Raw genomic sequence first — 23,794 nt, 5'->3', positions numbered from 1 at the left:
GGGGCGGTCTCCCCGCGGGCGCGGCGGCCGGAGGGGCCGTCCGGCCGGGGCCCCTGCTCGCCCTCCGGCAGCCGAGCGGGAAAAACGGGTCACGGCTCCCCGGCCCCCATCGCCGCCTCCGCACAAAGGCGACACCTGAGCGGCCGGCCCGCCGACCCGCACCGCGGGCAGCCGGGAGCGCGGGCCTGGCGGGGCGACGGCACCGGCACCGGCGGGCCGAGCGGGATTGCCGCCCGCCGGGACTCGGCGCGGCCCCGTTCGGGGGAGCGGGCGTCTGAGGGGGCTGCGGGGGCTGAGGGACCCGAGGCACCTGAGGGGACTCGAGGAACCTGAGGGGGCTGAGGCACCGGACGTGACTTGAGGCACCTGAGGGGACGCGAGGAGCCTGAGGGGCTGGCGGGGGCCGCGGGGCCCGGGCCGGACCGTCTCCCAGGAGGAGCCGAGCCGCCGCCGGGCTGTCAGGGCCGTGGATCCCCGGCGCGGCGGTGCGTGAGGAGCCCCGGCCGGCCCCGGCGGCGAGACACCCCCCGCGCGGCTACAAAGGGCCGCGGCATCTTTAAGGGCCCGGCGGTTCCCGTCCCACCGCCCCGCCCCGCGCCGCCATTGGCGGGCCCGCCCCGCCCCGGGGCCCGCGCGGCCGCGCCGCCTGTCAGTCGCGCAGGCCCGGCCCAGCGGGCGCGGCCAGGCTGTGCGCGCAGCGCGCCCTGGACAGCTCCCGCCGCCCGCAGACGGCGGCGGCGGCGGCGAGGCGAGGACATGGCGCGGGGCCGGCGCGGGCCCGGCTGAGCGGCCGCTGCCCGCTGCCCGCTGCCCGCGGGGACGGCGGAGCGGGCGGCCTCGGGCCGCGGCGCGCTGCCCCGGCGCGGCCGCCGCCCCCATGAGTGAATGAGGAGCGGCCGCAGCGCCCGTCGATGCCTCGCCAGGGAGCCGGGTGCCTGCGCCATGAACCCCGAGATGGCGATGGAGCCGCTGGGCAGCCTGCACGGGGCGGCCGGCCATGAGCCGGAGCTGATGGGCAGCCCCAGCCCCCACCACGGCGGCCGCGGCGCCGGGCCGCTCCGGGTGCCCCCGCCGCCGCCGCCGCCGCCGCCGCACCAGGAGCTGGCCCCCGCCGCCGCCCGGCCGGCCATGGTGTCCAGCATGGCCTCGCTGCTGGACGGCGCCGCCGAGTACCGCCCCGAGCTCTCCATCCCGCTGCACCACGCCATGAGCATGCCCTGCGAGTCCTCGCCGCCCGGCATGGGCATGAGCAGCACCTACACCACCCTGACGCCACTCCAGCCCCTGCCGCCCATCTCCACCGTCTCCGACAAGTTCCACCACCCGCACGCCCACCCGCACGCCCACCACCACCACCACCACCAGCGCCTCTCGGGCAACGTCAGCGGCAGCTTCGCCCTCATGCGGGACGAGCGCGGGCTGCCCGCCGTCAACAACCTCTACGGGCCCTACAAGGAGATGCCCGGCATGGGGCAGAGCCTCTCGCCGCTGGGCAACGGGCTGGGCCCCCTCCACAACGCCCAGCAGGGCCTCCACGGCTACGGGCCGCCCGGCCACGAGAAGATGCTCAGCCCCAACTTCGACGCCCACGCGGCCATGCTGGCGCGGGGGGACCAGCACCTCTCCCGGGGGCTCGGGACGCCCCCCGCCATGATGCCCCACCTGAACGGCATGCACCACCCCGCGCACCCGGGCCACCCGCCGCCCCACGGGCCCGCGCTGCCCGCCGGCCGGGAGCGGCCGCCCTCCTCCTCCTCCGGCTCGCAGGTGAGCAGCTCGGGGCAGCTGGAGGAGATCAACACCAAAGAAGTGGCACAAAGGATCACGGCGGAGCTGAAGCGCTACAGCATCCCGCAGGCCATCTTCGCCCAGCGGGTGCTGTGCCGCTCTCAGGGGACCCTCTCGGACTTGCTGCGGAACCCTAAGCCTTGGAGTAAACTCAAGTCCGGCCGGGAGACCTTCCGGAGGATGTGGAAGTGGCTGCAGGAGCCGGAGTTCCAGAGGATGTCGGCCCTGCGGCTGGCAGGTAGGTGCGGGCCGGCGCCCCGCGGGAGGCCGGCGGGGAGCGGAGCGCGACCCTCCGGGAGCCGAGCGCCGCCCCGGCCGGCTCCGCAGGGCGCTTCCCGCCGGTACCGGCCCGGCTCGGCGGCCTCCCCTTCCCGCGCTCCGCCTCGCCCGCTCAGCGGCCGGGCGCGGGGACAAGGGCTCGGGGCCGGCCTGCCCTCCGCCTCCCCCAGCGCCGGCACCTGCGCAGCCCGGCCGGGAGCCGGCGGGGCTCGGCGGGGCTCCGGGCCCGGCGGAGAGACGCTCTCCGCTGCCAGCGCCGGCCTGGAGCCCCCCGCGGCCGCTGCCGGGCGGCGGGGCCGGGGCAGCTCTCCCCGGCCGGGTGCTGAAGGGCGCCCTGCGCGCCTGCCGCACCGCCCCGCGCCTGCCGCAACGCTCCGCGCTCGCAGCGAGCATCCCTCATGCCGCTCCCAGCGCTCCCGGGCGCACCGGGAGAGACTGACCGCCCCCGGGCGGGGGGGACCGCGTCCCCAGGGCAGGCGGGGCCGGGCGGAGCGGCTGGGGGGGCCGGCAGCCCCGCGCAGCCCCGCGCAGCCCCGCGGCCCGGCCTCATTGTCCCGCGGAGGGCGCGCGGGCGCCCCCTGGCGCGGTCGCGGGGCGCCGCAGCCCCCATTGTTCTGCGGGCGCGGAGGCGGGGGGGCAGCGGGGCGGCCGGCAGCGACCCCCGGCAGCACCCGCCCCGCACCGCGCTGCGGGGGGCTCGGGGGGGGGGGGGCAGGCAGAGGGGGGAAGACCCGGCGAAATCTCTTCCCGCGCGGTGGGGGACGTGCCGGCGCCGGGGTGCGCATCCGCAGCCGCCCAGCCCCGCTGTGGCTGCCCGAGGGCAGAGCGGTGTCGGCAGAAACGCGTTCGCTACCGCTCGCTTCTCTGTCCAGTCCCACGGTAACGCAGGACTTCGGGCAGGGCCGCCCGGCGCCTGCTGAGGAACATAGCCTGTCACGCGTCTGTCTTCCCCTCCGTGGAAACTGCTCATCTGGTTGATGTGGATATATGGTAAATGGGCGGGCTGTGGCACGGACAGACACGCGTGGACAGACGCACAGACCGCAGGCGCGGTGGTGTGTGCCTGTGTCCGGCGTGGCTCTCCGCTGTGACAGCGACATGTCCACAAGCGCAGCTGAGAACCCTGGGGATGTTTGTTCCGACAAGTCCGTCCTTCTTTTATTTCGATTGATTCCGATCTGGACGGATTAATCCTCTCGCGTTATTGATTAGCAGGGGGCAGGTACGAGCGGGCTGCCCCTCGCCCCGGAGCCCACTCTGCTGGCACACACGGAGGGGTGGCTGAGGGGAGAGGCGGGGGTCTCTGCCCGAGCTGGACCCTCCCGGCGGCTCTTCCCCGCTCTCCGCGATGGTACCGTGTCGTTCCTGCCGCGCTGGTGCCGCGGTAGTTCCGCACTTCCTACAGCCCGCAGAGTAACGGGGGCAGAGCTCTGCGTGGCTTTGCGGGCGAGGACGGGGGCTCGGGAGGCCCCGGTGGGCGCTCGCCCCTCCTTTGTCTTCGGCGGAGACAGGGGGAACAATGCGGTTTGGAGAGCGGGGGGCGAGCCCCGGCCCCCCCGCGCCCTGCGGCAGCTCAGCTCTTCGGGCCGGCCGGGGGGCTGCCTGCGGCGGGGCTGCCTGCAGACCCGCACCCCAACCGCGCCGAGACCTCGCCTTCTGCCACGGGATTCCCTCTGCCACAAGAAGTGTGTGCAGGACTCCGGGCCGCTCATTCTCCCTCTCCTGTCTGGAGGCGGTGGGATGCTCTCCCCCCCCTGGCAGGGAGGCGGGCGCAGAGGGTCCCTGCATGCGGGGCAGCTGCCGAGCGGGGGTGGGATGCGGCAGAGCAGGGGGGCGAGGAGCCATGAATTATTGATGACCGTAATCCCAGCCCGACCCCCAACCGGAGATGCTGTGGGTTAAACAGACACCGCTCTGGGGCCTTCAAAAGCCTCTCGGAGGATGCTAGGGCTTTCTCAAGGTGAAGGTGTAAGACCACCGTGCCCCGAGCCCGGCTTGGCCGGGACGGGGGAAGGAGGACTCGGGGCAGGGATGCTGATCTCCTTCTTGGCTCTAACAGCGGCTGCAAACTCCTCCCGTCCTTTCCAACAACCCCTGGGTATCCAGTTCTTCTGCATCATCAACCAAATGAAGGTCCCGAGGTTTGTCTGCAACGGGAGCATCAGAGGAACAGAAAGGGTTTGGGTTTTTTTGCCGGAGCGCGCGGTGATGTCGCCTTCTCAAACAAACGCGTATCTAGAGGGAAATCGATGCAGATAATGTTTAGAAGATTAAAAGAGCATTAATGCTGGCAACAGGAGCATAAACGCGTGGACCCAGTTTTCATTGATCTGGAACCTGAGCCGGCTCATTTCCAGTAATGCTGCTGGTGCTTTTCCTTCCCAGCATCGGTCCCGGGTGGGGGGTTCCCCACGGAGCCGTACATATAGGGCAGAAAATCAGAAATCGCACCTATGCACCCGTACACACGGAGATATGCATATATAATTCTGGATCTCCACTTTCCCAGTTCCCCCTGAATTCGTCGCAGTGATGCCTTTGCATCCAGGAGTAAAGTTTGGAGAGAGCTCGGTGGCCGAGTGAGCACGGGTTCCCCGTGGAGTGGGAGCCGGAGCGGAAAAGACCTTTGCAAATTACCGTCCCCTTCGGGAAATCGATTTTTTTTTTTTTCTTACCACGTGTGAATATGCAGCCTCATTGCCTCGGTGCTTCCTTCTTCCCCTTTACTCGCCTGCTTAAATCCCTCCGAGCAAGGGGAATAAGCCGAAAGTATTTCAGATTTCTGAAAACCGGCCAACTTGCCCCGTGCTCCTGTAAGTTTTCCCAAACGGGACGAAAATCTGTTGTCCTTTGAGGGAAATCCCCCCCTCTCCCGGTGGGAGCTGTAGCAGTGGGGTGTGCTTATTATTTCTTCTTATTATAGAAGATATGTAATAATATCCTATCCTATCCTATCCTATCCTATGCTATCCTATTATTTCTTATTATTTCTGTGCTTATTAGCTCTTCTTTTGAAAGACTCCTAAGCCGGCGGATGGTGCTCGGCCGTTCCTGTGCTGGAAGCAGCGCCGGTGCTGCGCTGCTTGGAGCAGTAGGGGCAGGGAGGGCCGGCTGCCCGGGCAGAGGTGTGGGCAGCGCACGATGTGAATAGGCAGCTCGGTGCGCGCTTTGGAGATCCGAGAGTGAAACATCGTCTTGGCGTGACCGTGCGAGTGTTGCTGCGGTTGCAGCCGGGGGAAGCGGCGAGTGCCTTCCCGGGGAGATCGGGCTCCCCCCGGGACAGCTGGAGCAGGGACGGGGTTTCGGGGGAGCTGCGCTGGGCTTCGGGCGAACGCTCCTCCCGCAAAGCAAAACGAAACGCGAGAAACCCCACCGGTCCCCGCGTTCTCGGTCTGCCTCGACGGCGGCATCGCCCCCGGGACCTCGTCCCCGGAACGGGCTGGCGTCCCCTCTCCTGCTCCCTCCTGCCGGGAGAGCGGGGCTGCCCCTCGGGGCGGGGGCGGCCCCAGAGCAGCGGGGCTCCGGGGCTCCGGGCAGGACCCTGCCCGCCGCCCCCCCCCCCCCCCCCCCGCCCGCGGCCGCGGAAACGTCTCGGTGAAGGCTTGACTGGCTCCGGCCCCGTCGGGCAGTCCCTGAATTTCTGCCGGGGTGAAAAATATTAATGATCTCCAGGCGAGTCAATGTATTTATCTGCGCGGTGAGTTCAGAGGGCAGGGTTCAACTGCGGTTCAGGTTAATTGAACACGGAGCCACGTCCTAATGCCTGGGTTGCCCGCAAAGCGCTGAACCTCGGGGCACTGTCACCAAGTCCCTGCTAGGTAAACGCAAGAAGAATGCAATTAAAACAACTCCATGCCGTGTTCTCCTGCGAGCCACCGGGCTCAAGCGGGTTCCGAGATGCCGGGTGAAGACCCTTGGGTGCACAAGGCGTGCTGCTGAGCGTGTGGTTCTCGTGCTGGTGTCCCCGACCCGCGGAGCAGCCGCGGCAGCTTGGCCTCGGGCTCCGAGGGCGGCGAGCTCCTGCCGGGGCAGAGCGAAGCGTTTCTTTACCCAGTCCCTTCGTGTAACCCCACCGAAGTCGCTGACGGCCTTGAGCAGCGGCGGTGGCAGCGCTCCCCGGTGTTCGTGACCGAGGCAGGGCACGGCCGGGCGAGCCCGTACCCCGCAGGGGTCTTTACTAGCCATTTTTCGGGGCCGGTCAGCAAAACGCTTGCGCTGCTTGTTTACATTTCCCGATTGCTGAATCACGTTATTGATGATTAAACGGTTTTGTACCAAAACACCATCAATGATTCATTTGTGCAAAACAGGCGCGCTGACCTCGCCGTATTTATTTATATCCCTTTGATCGCAGCGCGTTTCGAGGGGGGCGGCTGTGTCAGCCCTGCTCTTCTTTGCTCGGCCGAGGGGCAGCGGCGGCTGCCGGGGGTCTCTCTTTCTCTCTCCCCCCCCCCCCCCCCGCCCCGCGGGTCTCTCGCCGCGGAGCCCCGCCGCTCAGCGCCCTGCGGCGTCCCCGTGCCGGGCACCCGGGCAGCGGGGGGCGCGCCCATCCACGGGCTCGGAGGACTCGGTTTCGTGGGAGCTGTGCTCGAAGCTCCATCCCGGGTCCCCGCGTGAAAGCCCCGGCCGTGTGTGGCCTTTGCTCCGCGAGTGCTAGGGGGTGGCGGGCGGCGCTGCTCCGGTCCTCGACCGCCCTCCCCGCGGCGTCTCGTCCCCGGAGCGCGTCCAGAGTGCGCGGCCTGCGCAGGGACGAGCTCTGCTTCTCCCCCCGCGACCTCTGCCCGCTGTGGGCGCAGGGCGGGTCTCGCCACGCAGAGAGGCTCGGCGAGCTTCTGTGCGCCCGGGAGCGGGCCGGCTCTGGCCTCCCTGCGGGAGGTGCGGCAGCGATCCACGCGGGAAGGGCGGGGAGCGACGCCCGGCGGGGGGGTGCCCGTCAAACCCCGCTTGCCGGAGCGGCGGGCGGACCGCCGGGTGCGGGACGGGAGCGGCGGCGGGCGGAGCCGGCGGGGCGGCGGCGAGCGCGATCCGTCAGCACCACGGACAGCGGTGGGGAGCGGAGCGGGGGGGCGGAGGGAGGGAGGGAGGGAGGGAGGGGGGCGTGGAGGGGAACAGGAGAGGGAGGGAGGGGAGGGAGGGGTGGAGGGGAACAGGAGAGGGAGGGAGGGGAGGGAGGGGTGGAGGGGAACAGGAGAGGGATGGAGGGGAACAGGGGAGGGGTGGAGGGGAGCAGAGGGGTGGGGGGGCGGAGGGATGGAGGGGAACAGGGGAGGGATGGAGGGGAGCAGAGAGGTGGGGGGGCGGAGGGATGGAGGGGAACAGGGGAGGGATGGAGGGGGCCGGAGGGATGCGGGGGAGCGTGAGAGGGATGGAGGGGAGCAGGAGAGCTAGGAGGGGAAAGGCAAAGGAGGAGAGAGGGGAGCAGGAGAGGGGTGAGGCACCCCGGGGCAGGCAGTGGCTGTGGCCTCTTCCTGGCCCAGGCCCCGGTAAACCGTGGGGGGCCATAACAGAGGAGCGAGGGATGGTGGCTCCGCATCCCACCAAGGCCAGGGCTGCGCTCGTGCAGCTGACCCTACTGTACCCTTCAACCCTCCAGCGCCCGGGAGAGCCCCCCTGCTGTAGCTGATTGCGAGGGGTGGGTTGTGTATGTGTGGGCTGTTGTTATCCGCCCGTCCTCTGCCTCTTTGTGCTCTACCTAATGCTTCTTTCTCCGGATTTTGAGACTATTTTGTTGTCTGTAGGTACAGCTAAAAATTCAGGCATAACAACATCTGTATCAAGTGCATTATCTATATATAAAACTATTTCTTAGTGTTGAACTAAATATACAGATACATAAAGATTCTTTGAAAGGTGCTTAGTGGCTTGAAATATTAGTACTCTCTTCAGATATAGATTAGTGGTTATGTTTGAACAATCCATGCGGTAAATTGTGGTGCTGGGTGATAAATTATATTTCTCATGTACCAACTTTCTGAAATAATATTCTGCCCTATCTTTTTGTACTACATTATTTCTGAAGACATTTCTGCCCTGCAGAAATTTGAATACCATTTTTGTTAAGCAGCCAGTCTTTATCAGTCTCTTGATTGGTTGATAAAGATAAATCTGACCACATTTGTCATTAAATGCATTTCTATCTTTTTTCCCCTCTACTTTTTTTAAAGAAACAATTAGTCTATCAATGTGTTACTCATTCTGAGATTTTCCTATCTGTTCTTCACTATTTCCTTATTAGATTTTTTTCCCAGCATCTCATTTTTTCCTAGTATCTCTTGGGCATCACCATTTGAACTGAAATATCCCAAACTCAAATATTTCTCTGCATTTGAAAACTGACAGAATTTATTTGCGGCAAGGAACACATAAAGGAGAGAATATTTTTGCCAAAAGGATTATTTTCCAGTAACTGACGCTGTTTCTTCCCTCATTCTTTATAGGGGCGTTTTCACTCAAACTTTGCGCTTCTTTTTTTCTGCACCGTGGCCCCGGTTGCTCATCCTTAGCACTCCTCCCTTGTATTAGTCACAAAATCTTGTCCTAGATGTTCCTGCCATCCACCAGTTGCAAGTGGCTTTTTCATCCCTTCCAATTAGACATTACTCAGAGATGACAAGCTTCTTGCCAGTAACCCAACACGTCTATTCTGAGTCTCCACGCACTGAAAGTAGCAGACTCCTCGCATCAGAGGAGCTCCCCTGTGGCTGCCTTCAGAGTGGAAACAGGGCTCTGCAGGTATACGGAGAATTAATCTAACAGGGAAAGCAGGGCTGAAAAGGACTTGAGACATCACTTGTCCTGACAGTCTGCCCCATTCTTCAAGAATCTCCAGTGATGGGGGTTTCTCAGGCTACCTAGGCAATCTCTTCTAGGGCTTACAGGTACAAAAAAATCCTTAATGACTAGCCTTAATCTCCCTTTTTGTCTTTTAAATCCTTTGCTTCTCATCTTATCCCTGCTAGACACAGCAAAAAAATTACTCCCTTTCTTCTGATAGCAATCTGTTTGTATTTAAGACTACTATCTTGTCTCCCTGTCTTCTCTAGAAAAAAGCCCCATCATATTTTGGAGATGAATATGCAGAGAAAGCATTATGTCCAATGGGACAGATAATACATCTCTTTTTCCCAGGTAAAAGATTTTGTATCCAGCTCTATCAATCTTGCAGACTTTTGCATAAAAGGCTTTCTGATTTATAGAGGATTTTTGTACACAGAAATCATACAAAATAGACTAATCTCAAATGGGTTCAGTGATAAGACCAACCAGACAACTCACTGATGGCAGATAGAAATGCAATCAAAAAAGAAATTTGAGTGTTTTGGGATTGTTTGGGGGTTTTGAGCTATAAAATCAACTACTCCATTGTGAAAAAAGGGGACTCAAACCACTGGTAAATGCTGCACAAAGGAATTATTAGACAAGCGATAGAGGCTGGCAGTTTCCCAAAACACAAATTGTCTCTGAGACCAAAATATCTCTAAGTAAGCAGGGAACATATTTATGAGTAGTGGTGATTTTCCAGCAGATCTCGTCTTGTCATAATGGGCATTTAAGAACGGGGGCCTGCGCTGAGGCATTAAGCTTTGGCAAGCAGCACACAGCTGAAAAAGATAAAGGAAGAGCATGAGGAAGTCTTCCTCGGAGAGCTTCCCACACATCTTCTCTGTTTTCCTTCTCCTCTGTGCTTATCATGCCCACTTGTTCCCATATCAGGTCAGGACACCGCTGCTTTCCACGGCAGCCAGTGTCACAGCACAAGCACCTTTCCTCCAGCTATTGCTGGTAAGGACCAGTGGGCACCACGGCACCGTGTCAACCCCAACCACAGGCTCCCAATGTGAAGAGGCTCACACAGATTAGGTATAAGCTGCCAAAGCTTTTCCCCTGTCCTTCTGGCATCTTTAGTGCCAAATTTCTCCTCCATCATGCCTGGATCCTGGAGCTTCTTGGCTCTCCTCTCACATCCAGCCCTGACCGTGCACCGCAGAAGAGGTGTCCTGTGGGGCATGGCCTCACAGACCCGATGCCGGAGCCACGCTCGGTGTCAGCTAGCTCGTACCACTGGGGTGATAGGAGCACTACTTGATGCAACTGCTATCACCCACATAGCCTGCTGAAGAGCCATCCCACCTCCCATTCACCAGCTGCATGGTAGCACGTTCACTGTGGAGGTGGGAGACCCACGGCCCCTCTGCCTGGAGGGAGCTCACTCCCTTCCTCACATCCACACGCTACCTTGTTGGTGCTCGGGGAGGAAGGACACTTACCTCTTCTGCTGAAGCTTACTGTGAAGTAAGCCCCTGGGAAGACGGAAATGGGAACCTGACTTTATGGCAAAGAACGTCACTCCTCCCAGGCCTGCTTTTGCATTCTGTATTCAGCAGTCATTGTCTGAAGTGCAAGGAGAGCTCGGAGAGCCAGGAGAGCAACACAGGTCTGGCTTTCGCAGATAAGCCAGCAGAGCTTTGCTCCTGTCGTCTCCTGTTCTTCATAATTGTGCCCTATCAATAACAGCCATTAAAAGGAAATAATCATTTCCTGCTTTCGCCCATGAGTCAGAATTTCTGAAAACAAGCTGGTTCTGGAGGCACACAGCAAGAACTCAGTAGATCCGTACTTTCCCTTGCAGTAGGGCCCATGGGACTCAGCTCGCAACTCTGACTTGTAAGTGTAAGGTGCCAGGAGGGAGCTGCAGCATGGGAGGGTGTCAAAGCAACATAGCTATGGGAAAGCTGCTAGATGTAATCAGCAGAAAACAAGAAGGCAAGATATTTCAAATTCTAATGCACTCTAAGGTTTCAGACTCCTATTCAGTGCTTGCTCACCTACCTCAACTTTAAATTCCCAGTCCTTTCTTGGAAAAGATGCCTGAAGCACTTCCCTTTCTCCACAGGGAGAAGGTCACAGCTGTATTCTGGTACTTGAGGGGATGTGCTGGCGCATCACTTGCAGATGCTGCTACAACAGGCAGAGCACTCGGTGTGGGGAAGGTTTGGTTTCAGCTCTGTGCTCTGACGAAGGGAATATAAATCCTCGTTACAGAAAAGTGTTATAATTCAGCTGGAAACTATTTTGGGATTCAAAAGGGAGAATCTCCAGAACAAGAGGAAACATAAATCTCCCAGGCGTTAGAAGTGAAGGACTCGCAGAGCGCAGTTTGAAGGATCCAACGTTTTGCTGTGACTCGATAGAGTACCTGAGCAGTCTTGCTGCTGCAAGAGCTGATGGTGCCGGGGGGTGGTACATCAGCGCTGCAAACGGGGTGACGCTGCTCATCACAGTCGGGTGGCGGCATTTAAATGCTACTGCTTCTACAATTTCTGTCAGCTTGTGCTTCTGCAAGCAGCTGGGACTCTGAACCACCACAAGTGTATTTTGGCACCTCGACGAGGTTGATGGAATTATGCAGGGTGTGTGTCTGTCTGTCCCTGCAGCCCCACTGCTCCTCTCTGCACAACGTCATTGGTACCCTGCGGGGTACCCCAAGGGTGTCATTGCACCCAGGACCAGAGGTCTCACACGTAATTGTGGGCGGTTGTACCCCTTGTTGTGAAGACAGGAGTCTATGGAGAGAAGGAAGATCCCATAAGTGCCTGCCCTGCAACAAGGCTACGGCATGAGCTTGCACCACGCTGGATGGTGGTCCTGGCAGGAGGGCGAGCTTATACATCCCCCAGCTATTGGAAAGGAGACCTTACGAGCTCACGATCAACTCTGAAACAGAAATCTGTCAGAAACCGGGTCTGTTCCTTTTGCAGCTCACAGAAAAGCTTGTTTGTAAAGAGGGCTGGATATTGAGTGTCAGGGGATGCTCCCTGCCTCGGCCACAGAAGAGAAACTGGGAGGCTGCCTTGCCAAAACTGCTTCAGTGCATGGTTAGAGCTCGCAACCGCTCAGTGACAAGGAGTACATTGAAACTGTACTGCATGCTCACCAAGCCTCCACTCATTCTTGCCCTAGAGTGCAATAAATTGGCCCTTTCCCATCTATTATTTATTATTCTGTATTAATGATGGAAGTATATTACAATACTACTTAGAGGCCCTTGTCAGAGATCCCGCACTGAGATGGGTGTTGCAGCATTGCACGGGAGGAAGCAGCCTCTGCCCGGCAGAATTTACAGCCCAATTTCAGCCACCCAGCAGATTTACAAGAGATTTGACACAAATAGCCTGAGACCTGCTACATGCCAGAAAGAAATATAAAAGAACCAAGTCCCTAAACCCCTTCATCTTTCCTTCTCAAATAGCTGAAGGAGGCAAGACCTAGACAGGAAGGCATTCCCTCCGTGACAGAATTAAGAGAGAGAAAAATCAGGTTGAGTACCAAGAAAACCCGTTCCTGGCAGGAAACAGCAAGGCTGTGCGCTTCTTTCTCGGAGTGTTGTAGGAATCCCTGTATCTCCAAACAGGAATTGCCGTGTAGGGAACATCTTGCTGTTACAGGAGGGTTGGTTTGGGTGAGCAAAGAGATCTCCAATAACGGTGGATCTTCTCTGGCAGAACAAAATTAACACTTTCTGCTACACTTCTCATTTGTGGGCACATTCTGTTTTTCTAGATAAATGCCGTCAGAGGGATTATGCAGGACTACAAAAATCAGGAAGGTTTCGTGTATGTGCAGCCGATGGAAATGAGCAGGTGAAGGCGCACTGGCTGCACACCCCGACAATGTGATCATTTGCATCTTCATTCAAATTGTTTCTTGTTACATAATGATTTTGTACACAGTGGAGTACTTAACCTAATTTGTATTGATCTCAATTGCTTTCATTTGTGCATACTTAATTCAGAGAGGTAATCAAATTGATTTTTGAGGCCTAGTTTTTAAGAGATTGTAGTAACACAGATATACAAGAGGTTGCTTTAAGTGAATCATAGTGAAAGAAAAACATTTTAAACCTTTGGAAAACCTTTTGATGGTCATTTCATTGTGTTCAGTATTACTAGCATAATTAAATTTCCTTCACATTGAGTTCTGTCCGAAATCAAATTGAGGAACATTTTTTAGTTCCATCAGACAGATAACTGGGTTTAGTTGACTTTGTACTACACCCGCATGAAACCACATACAGGAGATCAATATTCACGGCTTATCCTTATGAACGATAAAGAGAAATGACTTACTGCTGGATTAAGGGAATATTGTTCTCTACTTGGCTCCTTCTTAACATTTGTTATTTGTTTCATAGTTCCAAAGTCACTTTTGCCATTAGAGTAAAAACATCATGAAACCGGTGATTCTCTGAGGGTGTTAGTTAACTTGAGAAACTGCAGGGAACCAAATTTAGAGGAGGTGAGGACAAAGGGAGGCTTTTTTCAGTGAAAGTAGACCATGAAGTATGGCCCTCAGAAATTTCAGACTGCTAAGTAGTCCTCCAGGATTTCTGGTTAAAACCCCCTCGCCTAATTGTTTAAAAGTAGAGATACCTGAGGGGGAAGATGGATTGACATCAGAGTTATGCTGGGGTTTTGTTTGTATGAGTGCCGGGCTTGCACTGTGTTTGTGCTTCACAGGACATGAGTTCACACCATCTCTTTCATTAATGTTTCCAACATCCGAAGGAAACTGATGTCAGGCTCTCGGAAGAGAAATGGGATGGGTCTGTAGTCTCCGCAGGTCCCTCTGTGCCTGTCTCTACAGTTTGTGATATTAAAGCCCGGTTGGCAAAGCCCCTCTGCCCATAAGCATCACCGCCCAGGGTTCCCTTATGGACCAGCTCCTGCATCTCTGGGATGTGGCTTCCCAGACTCCCTGCAGCGCCGGCCATGGTGGCATTAGCCAGTGGAAGATTTCACATTAACACTTTTCCCTTTGCTTGAGCAATCATTATTTCTGTGTTGGCATGCTTGCCCACAAGTGTAGCTCCAAGCAGCGCTGACACAGAAGAGCAGAGTTCACCCCATCCTCTGCCAGCGGCACGGTCCCTATCCTCTTTCTCAGGTGCGGGACATAGGCTTTCTCTGGATGTACTAGCCACCAGCGGCGATCACGTGAACACACACACCCCCAAGCTCTGCATATCTTACTTTCTGAAGCCTCCAGACCACCTGGCTCTGCAAGCAGCTCCTCTTCTTCACCGAGGACTGCTCAGGCACCACCCCAGCCCCTGGGACCCCTCCCTGTCCTGCTCCTCCTCCTCCTGATGCTGGTGACCCTCATGTCCTCCTCCCTGGCTGTCTCCCTCCCGGAGCAACAGAGTCTGCGCAGGGAAGCAGAGGAGCTGAGGGAGGAAAGAGGCCCAGCTCACTCCAGTGAGCATCCCTGCCCCGTGCCTGAGGGTTTGGAGGGCAGGATTTGGCTGAATGCTATTGCAGTGCTGCCACTCACAGTGGTGAGCTCCGTATCAATCAATTTTGGCCTACATATGGCAAAAGCAGTTTCTATAAAAAGGACTGGTCTTTCTGTGCATGCATAAACAGCTGATAGGAACTATTGCTGCCTATAGGGATATGCAACGCTGCTTCTGGGTTTCATAAGACCAGCGTTACGCACTGCAGATTGATTGCTCTGAGCCGCACGTTGTTTCAGCCATTAACGATGGAGCCTGTGGATATCTTTCAGTGAAAAAAACTGCCACGAGAAAATGCCAAATCGTCTGATCTGAACCATTGCATTTTATCGAGCTTTCACCAGCTTCATGGAGGACTTGCCCCGGACTGTGGGTCCCATCCTGCAGGGATCCACCAGCTGCCGCGGCTCTCCCGAGTGAGCTGGGCTAGGGCTGGAGCGCAGTGGGATCCACAGCCTGGCGGGGGGGTAGGCAGGGCCGGGCAGGGCTGCGCTGGGCGCTGGGGACCACCGCAGCTCCTGGGGGATGAGCGTTCCTATCATAGGAGGGCGGAGGGGAGACCCCCACGGCGGCGTTAGTGAATCCACTGTCTTTTGCTGGTAGTTGCCATGCATTCATCTTTAATGATAGAGTAAATTTCCCAGTGCTTCAGTCTTTATAAACGGAAGTTATAAGGCAATACTTATCAACTGAAACATTTCTAGATATTTTTCAGGATTTATAGCTATTTGTAATGCAGGGGCTGGCTGGGTTCCTCTCTTCTGAGGAAGAAAATGGAAAATAAGAGTTATTGTTGCAGAAAATGAGACAAATGAACTATTAGTGGAAATATTCAATTTAATGGTACTCAGTGACAAAAAAAATTGAGCTTAAATTAGAAGCATGTGAAGTTCACAAGGAAACCAAAACTCAGCCAGGCTTGCAGAAATAAAATTTAAAAAAATCACCACTTTTCTGCAGATCCCTTTCAAGCAGGTGGGGTTGCAGATGCTGGAGTTGGTGCAGTACACATCAGTCACTACAGCTCCTGGTTACAGCGGGGTCATGATTTCTTCCAAAGCAGTGTGATATGATTCTTTTTTCCATGTGAGTTGTATTGAAAGCTATTAAGTGTGGGCAGTTTAAAGGAAATTTTTTAGAGAGGTGTGTCCCAAGACACGACGGAGTCCGTGGCAGATGCGAGCGGAGGCCGTGTCCTTCCCCGCTGTCACCCGCTCGCAGCGAGGCGTCTGCCTGCAGGAGGGGACGCTTGTGCCCTGGCTGCAGGGGAAGCCAGGACATGGGATGCCCTGCTTTCCCTGGCTAATGTTAGGTGAAATGAGTGCTGGCCTTACTGATCAGGGGAGCTGGCTTACGGGTGCAGGGAATTCGGGGAGACAGCCCCTTAGCAAGGCTCAGCGGAGACAGAGGAGGATGAGCCAGGAGCAGTGGGGTTTTACCCAGTTCCCGGAGCTGGAGCTGCACAGGGCAGCCTGGACTGATGGCGGGGTTTTGCTTCCCTGGCTGACAAACAGGGCACGGTACTTGGGTGGCACATTTCCTAACTGCCAAACACTCGCACAGGAAGGCGGAGTTGGGTGAAACTTTTTGAGAGCTGCTCTATCTGTTAGCCAGGAGGGATGACTGCCTGACTGCCTGCCTCTGCCCTCCCTATCTCTGGGATCTAGCAAAATATTTCAGCACATGCTTAACCTCGGGCTTGCAACAACGCTAATAAAAAAATCAATGGAGTGTCTTGCATATTTAAAGTTGAACATCTGAATAGTTGTTGTCTTTCTGAAGAGGAACTTTATTAGCACTGAGAACTGCAGAGATTCTGGGGCTCATTCCCGTCATCTCCTGGTGCCTCGCCTGACTCGCCTCCTGCCTCTCCACATTTACTCTGGCTGCTTCTTTTTATTTTATTTTTTTATTCCTAAGCAATACCTAATTCTGTTTTAAAGCAACATTTTTTAAACATTCTCTTAGTTTTAGCTGCAGGACAAAACCACGCTCACTGAAGACAGGCTGTTCCTCCTTGGGGACACAGCCCCACAGTGCAGTGTCAGGTCTGCACCACTCTTAATGCCCTTTAAATCGGTGGGTTTTCACTTCAGTCAACATTAAGCGAGGCAGTACTGAATCTATTTCTGAGCTCCTTCTATATTGTTTCTATGTAAAGTGTCTTTAGTCCAGTGTAGAAGAAAAGGGAAGTTTTTTGGTTATGGCTATCCACAGTTATGGCTTTCAATTCTTGCCAGTTGTCCATTCTCTTCCATAGAATATGTTCAGTATTAACTGCAGTTAATAAATCAAATTGTTCTTAGAATCAAGATGGCCGCTTCCCTTCCCTCTACTATTAAAATGTTTCTCTTTCTGTAGGCAGGTTTCCTGGATAATATCTTTATTTTATTAGAGTGCTCACTCCATTTTTCTCTTCTGATAAATGCATGTCAAGGAACAACATTTGCCTTTATGGTGCCTTTTCAAGAGCAAACTTAACAGCTCAAGGAAAGTATTTACTGAATGCCTTGAAAAGCACATACCTTTGCATTATTTATTATAAGATACCAATAACTGTAAAACGCAGAGTATCTCTGGACATAAATTAGTGATGTTAGGAAACACTAGACTCTTCCCAGTGTCCCGGAACCTATTAGAAACTGCAGCAAAGATGCAGGCGCTTGTCACATCCCCAGTGCTGGGGGTACTGCCGCATGGATTCCAGACAAAAGGCAAAGTAAAGCATTGAATGCAGAAATCCAGCCTAAAATCTGCTTTTTCATCTCAGACAGGCAGTAAAACATTGCCTGTGGAGTGTGTTATCTGGTAGGTTAGAGATGCAGTCAGGGAACCCAAATTCTTCCTGTGTGATGCCTTTGGGCTTATCACCTCCGGAGACCCAAGTCTGGCCATCGGGATGCAGTAACGGGCTCACCCTGCAGCCTCCGACCTGCCCACGCAGGAGCGTCCTTGCTGCCACCCCACTCCCTCGGGTCCCAGCAGAAACCCTGTGCTGGTGCCGCTGCCTCCGGGGGGGCTGTGCTGTGAATCGCTCCCGGGGATGCTCACCCATAACCCGTAAGTCTGGGTTTGGACCCAACTCTCCGGAGCACCCTCCTCTTACATTTTGGCCCTCTTGGGGCATTTTGAATGGTCTGACCCTGACCTTCCTCCCAGAGGCAGCTCTGCTGCAGCCACTGGAATTTGGCAGCTGAGAACACATGCAAGAGAGGGGTCAGGATCAGCCACTCCAACAAAATATTCCAGTTTCCTGCAGAAATCCTGTTCAATACTGTCCCATGCACAAAACTAAACTGATCAGCGTATTATACACCCGGCTGAGCCAGGCTCCCTGTGGTGCCATGCTCAGGCACAGGTAGATGGGTACGGTCCTGAGTTTGGGTTAATTACAGACATTTCCACAGTCTGAGTTTTACCTTTTGGAGCAGGTTCTCATTTCACATTCTAGACCTGCAGAATTATTTAATAGGGCTGCTTAAAAACCCGTCCACTTACCAATTCACTCTACCTATTTTGTCCCAGCACATTACCTAACTATGTCAACACACGGATTTTTTTTATCTTACTGCCCTGTGTAGACAGCCTTATCAGGCTATTTTTAAATCTGGGTATGCTATGGCAGCGGTATTCGTTTCAGTACTTGATGTTCTCTCTGTGCTAATAAATACAGATCAGCTATTAATACTGATTTTTTTTTAGGCTCCATTAGCATCGCTTGGCACAGCAATGGTCAGGCGCTGCTGCCCTGCCTGACCTGAGCTCTGACGGGCATTTCTGGCTGGCTTCGCCCTTGCCCTTGGGAGATGCCCTGGGGAGAGGGATGCTGCTGACCCCCGCAGAGCACTGCCGGCTTGCCCGAGGGCTCTGCAGCTGCCCTGTGGCTTTCAGCCCTTCCCACCCAGCCGCCGCCGGCTCCCTGGGCTGGAGCAAGCTGGGGGGCGGGGAGGATGGCCCTGCTGAACCTCCGGCCCAGGAAAGCAGAGGGTCAGGCTTTAAGGTGATAAGAACAATCTGAGGAGGAAGGGGAGATTTCTTCTCAGAAGAAAGACATTTGCCTGTTTTAAAAGAGATTTGCAATCCAGGGTATTTTAGACTATTTTGTCCTCCTGGAAGGCGCTTCAAAATGCATGCTGTAAACCCAAATGCAGATAAACTCAAATATATAGGGCCCAGGTTTCTAGACAGCTCAGCTGGCTTTATGCCTGGAGGCCTCCCCTTGCACAGCCTTGCTGTGCCGTGGCTGGAGAAGCATCCTCCAGTGTGTGATGGGCTGCTGCCGCAGCTGACCCCTGGCGATCTCTGCGTGGGACGGAGGGAGAAGAGGCACAGAGCCCTGGGGTGGTGACACTGCCGGGAGTCACGCTGGGGCAAAAACCCTAGGGGAGGAGCGGGAGAAGGACCAAGGCGAGCCAGTGCCTGACCTGCCGCTGTGGAAGCCCAGGTATTGTCACCTCCACAGAGACAGGCTCTGGTAACCACCGCCAGCAGACACTGGGAAAAAAAATCAGCCAGTGTGTTTCAGCAAAGCTGCATGTTCAAAGATGATTTCCTTTGGGAAGTGTTACCTCATTTCTGGACCAGCTTGTGAAAAGCATCATGCAGGGTGAGTGTATCGTGCCGTGTAATGCCATGCCTGGTTTCAGCGATGCTTCTGAGTTTGCTTATGGAAAATGCAGTCATTGCAGTCTAAGAACCCGCTGTGAAGCAGTGATGAAGAGGATGGAGCTGCTGGCAAGCATGGCTGCACTGCAGCCAGTGGCTGTGCAGGGTGTATGAGGTGCCCGGGGGAGGCTGCAGGCAGGACGGAGAACCTTTGGTTGGCCGTAAACCATGTGCATCAGGTGGCAGCTGCCAGATGACTTTGGAGCAAAGGCTGCATGGGACTGCCTGGATGTCCACGTCATCTAGGGATGTGTGGAGAGCTAATTGCTGACAAGGGACATTGCCTAAACAGCAGGTACTGCTGCCGTGGCATCTCAGAAAGATGTGATTTCACTTCTTTCTGTTTTTTCATAGCTTTTCAACATTGTAGTCTGTGAGAGACCACATTGTTGTGGTTTAACCTCAGTCGGCAACTGAGTACCACACAGCCGATCGCTCACTCCTCCCTCCCCCACCCCGCCCCCAGTGGGATGGGGGAGAGAATTGGAAGAGTAGAAGTGAGAAAAACTTGTGGGTTGAGATAAAACCACTTTATTAATTGAAATAAAATAATAATAACAATAATAATGTAACAACAACAACAACAACAATAATAATAATAATACACAAAGCAAGTGATGCACAGTGCAGTTGCTCACCACCCGCCGACCGATGCCTGGCCAGTCCCCGAGCAGCAGCCCCCCCCGGCCAGCTTCCCCCAGTTTATGTACTGAGCATGACGCCCCATGGTATGGAATGTCCCTTTGGCCAGTTTGGGTCAGCTGTCCTGGCTGTGCCCCCTCCCAGCTTCTTGTGCCCCTCCAGCCTGCTCAGTCGGTAGAGCATGGGAAGCTGAAAAGTCCTTGACTAGTGTAAGCACTGCTCAGCAACAACTAAAACATCGGTGTGTTATCAACATTGTTCTCATCCTAAATCCAAAACACAGCACTGTACCAGCTACTAGGAAGGAAATTAACTCTATCCCTGCCGAAACCAGGACACACATGAAAGTGCAAACCCACAGAGAGCTGTAGAATTTGACACACACTAGGTGGTCTGGTTATTTCTACGCGAAGCCATAAGCAAACGGTCTCACACCAGAAGTTATGAGTTTATCTCACAACAGATGTCTGAAGTTTTGGCAGCTTTTTCAGACAGCAGCTGTTGCAGCAGTGGATAGAAACCACAAATAAATTGGTAAATGGTTAAAAAGTGGCCACAGAGGTCTCTTTCGGGAGAAAACAAGCAAACAGAAGTTTCAGCTGGACAGTGGCAGTTTGTGCTATCGAACATGTTTTTTCCCCAGTGGTGGTCACATGAAGTTGCTGCCATGGGAGCTTTGACTAGGGTTTGCTTTGGGGTGTTTAAAGTAATAAAACTCCTGTACAAGTGTTAGACCTGGCTGTTGGGGAGGTAGAACCAGGCCTCCTTTTGGGGGTGGAAAAGATGAATGTGGGGAGTGGAGCAGCCTGTCCTGGGTCAGAGCAAAGCTGGGAGTGGAGTTCGAACACGTGTCCTCCCCTGCCGTGGGGTTTTATCCGTCCCTCTGTGTCCACGGGCGTATCGCCAGCACCTCTCCGTCCTGCAGACATCTTCTGGGAGAGGATCCCATTGGCGCAGGTGCTGCGAGCATCCCTCCTGCCGGCCAGGGCCGCCTCACCAGCCCACCCTGCCGCTGAGTGGGAGTGAGCGGGGGAAGTGGGTGCAGAAGGATGCGTCGGCACCAGTTCCCTGGGGAATGCCTGGCAGGAGTTACCTGCATTCGCTGTCAGACAAGAAGGCAGCTCAGTGTGCTGAAGATTTCAACTGATGCCCAAAAAACACACCGCAGCCCCAGATGGAGGGTGTTTTTGTGTTGCAAATCGTGTAGGGAGCACTGGGAGGAGGCTGGGGGCAGTTTCTGCTTGCTCAGCTGTTCTTTCCACTGTACTAACAAAGCAGGTTTGGGGGGTTCCCGCCTTCACCGTTGTGCCCACGGTAATTGTTTTAAGTATGTGTTTGGAATGGCAGATCAAAGAAAAGGCTATCTATCTGTCCCAAAATATGGATAAATTTATTCTAAATGCATGAACAGCAATTTCCAGTTGTATTTCCTCTGTCCTGTACATTACCCAGGGGGTGGAGTTTACATTATGGAATAGTGGCCTGCACAGTTTTGTTAAAAAATAGTAATCTGCAGTTGTTATATGCTATGGCACATGAGAAGTTTCTGCAAAGAATTAATCTTTGTCTTAGCTATTGAGGGGAAAAAAGGATGTGCTCTGCATTTTCTTTCCTAGGCTGACATCAGATAAACTAAATTGTTAATTCTAATGCTGGTGTAACAGAAGAGCAACGCATTTCTCAGATGGTGGCTTTATAAAAAGTGTGGAAAATCTCAAAGTTGTGCACTGTCCAGAAATGGCAAGTGAATTTGAGGGCTCTGTCTGGGGATGGTCGGGGGGAGCGCTCCAATTGCCTAGGAATTCAATGCCCGAATGCCTAACAATCAGGTGCCCATCCAAAATAATTTCTGAAAATGCAGGTTTTTGGGATGCGAGCGCGAACACCAGCATAGCCCCCCCTGGGATTCTTCCGCGAGCCCTCGGGTCCCACATTCCGGCACGGTGCTGGCTCAGCCGCCAGCTGTGCACCGCTGGCTCTGTGGGTCCTGCAGGAGGGTGACAGCTCGCACCCGCCACGTGCCAGTCTCAGTGCCCAGAGCGGCCGGCAGGGTCTGCGGGCAGCCACGCGCGTCCTGACGCTCGCTTTCTCTCTGTCTCTGCCCACCCCTTCCCCAGCCTGCAAACGCAAAGAGCAAGAGCCGAACAAAGAGCGGAACAACTCCCAGAAGAAATCTCGCCTGGTTTTCACGGACCTCCAGCGCAGAACGCTTTTCGCCATCTTCAAGGAGAACAAGCGCCCCTCCAAAGAAATGCAGATCACCATCTCCCAGCAGCTGGGCCTGGAGCTCACCACCGTCAGCAACTTCTTCATGAACGCCCGGCGGCGCAGCCTGGAGAAGTGGCAGGACGACCTGAGCTCCGGGGGCTCCTCCTCGGCCCCCAGCACCTGTACCAAAGCGTGATGGGGAGCAGCCGGCGCGGCGCGGCACGGCGCAGCACGGCGGAGAGAGCGGCTTCGCAGCGGGGCCCTTCACTGGTGACTTAAAGCACAATCCTCCTGGAAACAAACCCCAGCCCAGCTGTAACAGAGGACACTTCTTACGGCTTTTAGTCAGTCTTAGCAGGCGCAAGTTAAAAATTAACCTCTTTCTATACAATACTATGCTCAGGACAGGCGAAGCAGGTCTGAAACGTAGGGGAGTCGTTCGTGAGGCAAGTTTCTCCTGAGCCCCAAAGAGCCTTGGCCGGCAGGGGTGCCGCTGCGAGCCTGGGCAGCCTGCCCGTGCCCAGCGTTTGCCGGCAGGGCGCCGGTGCTGGCCACACCGCCCTGCACCAAAGCTCGCCGCCGTGGCGCAGCCACGCGAGAATGGAGCACAAAGTCTGACACGTAGACGCTAAAGAATCTGAGAACCTGTTTTTAAAACTCAGGCATGGTTTTGTTAAGTGTTTTAGGGAAAAAAAAAGATCAAATTTAAGTTTTTGTTTGGTTTTTTTAGTTTGTTTAATTTAATCAGCAAGTATAGCTTGATCTTGGATCAGAAAAATTCAGTTCACTTGAGCTCAAAGTATCAAGCACAAAGCCAGAAACTATAGAAATAGGTACGATCCTGGACTCACTGCAGCAATTGTTTCGAGATGCAGTCTAACTTCCAAAGTCGGTAGGGAACACCTCTGTGACCACACGAGCCTCAAGCACAGTTTGCAGTTTGTCACAAGTTCTGTGTTTGTACCTAATGCAGATGCACACTCAGGAGGTCAATTTAACTGCTACAGTACATGGAGCAAACACAACGTTTTGAAAGATCTAGATTTTTTTAGGTCATTAATACATCCTTTTTAGTTACCCGGAATCTAGTTTCTCCTCGACAATGTCCTTGTTAAACGTATTTAGCGTTCAATGTATTTTTGTTCATTTTTTCAGTATTTTATGGTACTTTCAAGCAGGAAAAAAGCAGAAACAAGCCCTTCAGATGCCACTGACCATTTTAGATGTGCTGCATATGGCTTCAATATGCCATCTAGATCTATTGCATCCCTAAGTTCCTTTTATCCACCAGTTACCCAAGCTGGCGGGAACACAGCACACCAAAGAGACAGGATTACTGCAAGCCAAAGATGTTTATAACTTGCCATTTTCTTTCCGTCATCGCTGGTGCGGGTGGTTGTTTGGCGATGGGGAAGCCTCACAAACTCCAAGCCCTCTCTCCACCTCCGGCGGCTGCCGTGCAGCAGAGCGGGCAGGCAGCGCTGGCAGCCGATGTCAGCGAAGCCCCGGCCGCAGCCGCCGCGCTCGCAGCCGCACCGATGCCACGGCCCCGCCTGCACCTCGCAGCCCCGACCTGCGCCGCCGAAACGGCCGCAGCCGCTCGATGTGCGCACTTACCAGTGAACGGCCCCTCCTGGAGCGCCGGCCGAGTCCGCAGCAGCAAGCCAAGCGTGGTCGTGGTTCTTTAGAGACACTTGAGACTTTTTTTATGTACTACTTAATCGAAACCAAAGAAACGTTTTCTGCACCTACTTCTTCTGCAACAAACTGTTCCATTTAAAAATAAAATAAAAATTAAAAAAACAAGGAAGCACGTCAGGAAGCAAACGAGTAACACACTGTGTTTTGACAGACATCTTGGACATTTTAGGAAGCAGATCTCAAAGAAAGGGTTGACAAGGACGAGAACAAAGCAAAGCC

General features: G+C 55.2%; 1 protein-coding gene across 1 annotated transcript; it reads left to right on the top strand.

Moving 5' to 3' along the window:
• Positions 1-885: 885 nt before the first annotated feature.
• Positions 886-22,560, top strand: LOC143172579 (one cut domain family member 2-like). Its single transcript, XM_076362185.1, has 2 exons — positions 886-2,026; positions 21,784-22,560. The coding sequence occupies exons 1-2, from the start codon at positions 886-888 to the stop codon at positions 22,068-22,070; spliced, it is 1,428 nt and encodes a 475-aa protein (XP_076218300.1). The 3' UTR covers positions 22,071-22,560.
• Positions 22,561-23,794: the final 1,234 nt, after the last annotated feature.

The sequence above is a fragment of the Aptenodytes patagonicus genome, chromosome Z (assembly GCF_965638725.1).
Source record: "Aptenodytes patagonicus chromosome Z, bAptPat1.pri.cur, whole genome shotgun sequence".
Taxonomy (NCBI): Eukaryota; Metazoa; Chordata; class Aves; order Sphenisciformes; family Spheniscidae; genus Aptenodytes; species Aptenodytes patagonicus.
Note: the sequence above shows the minus strand (reverse complement) of the source record. Positions and strands in the feature narration are given on the sequence as shown.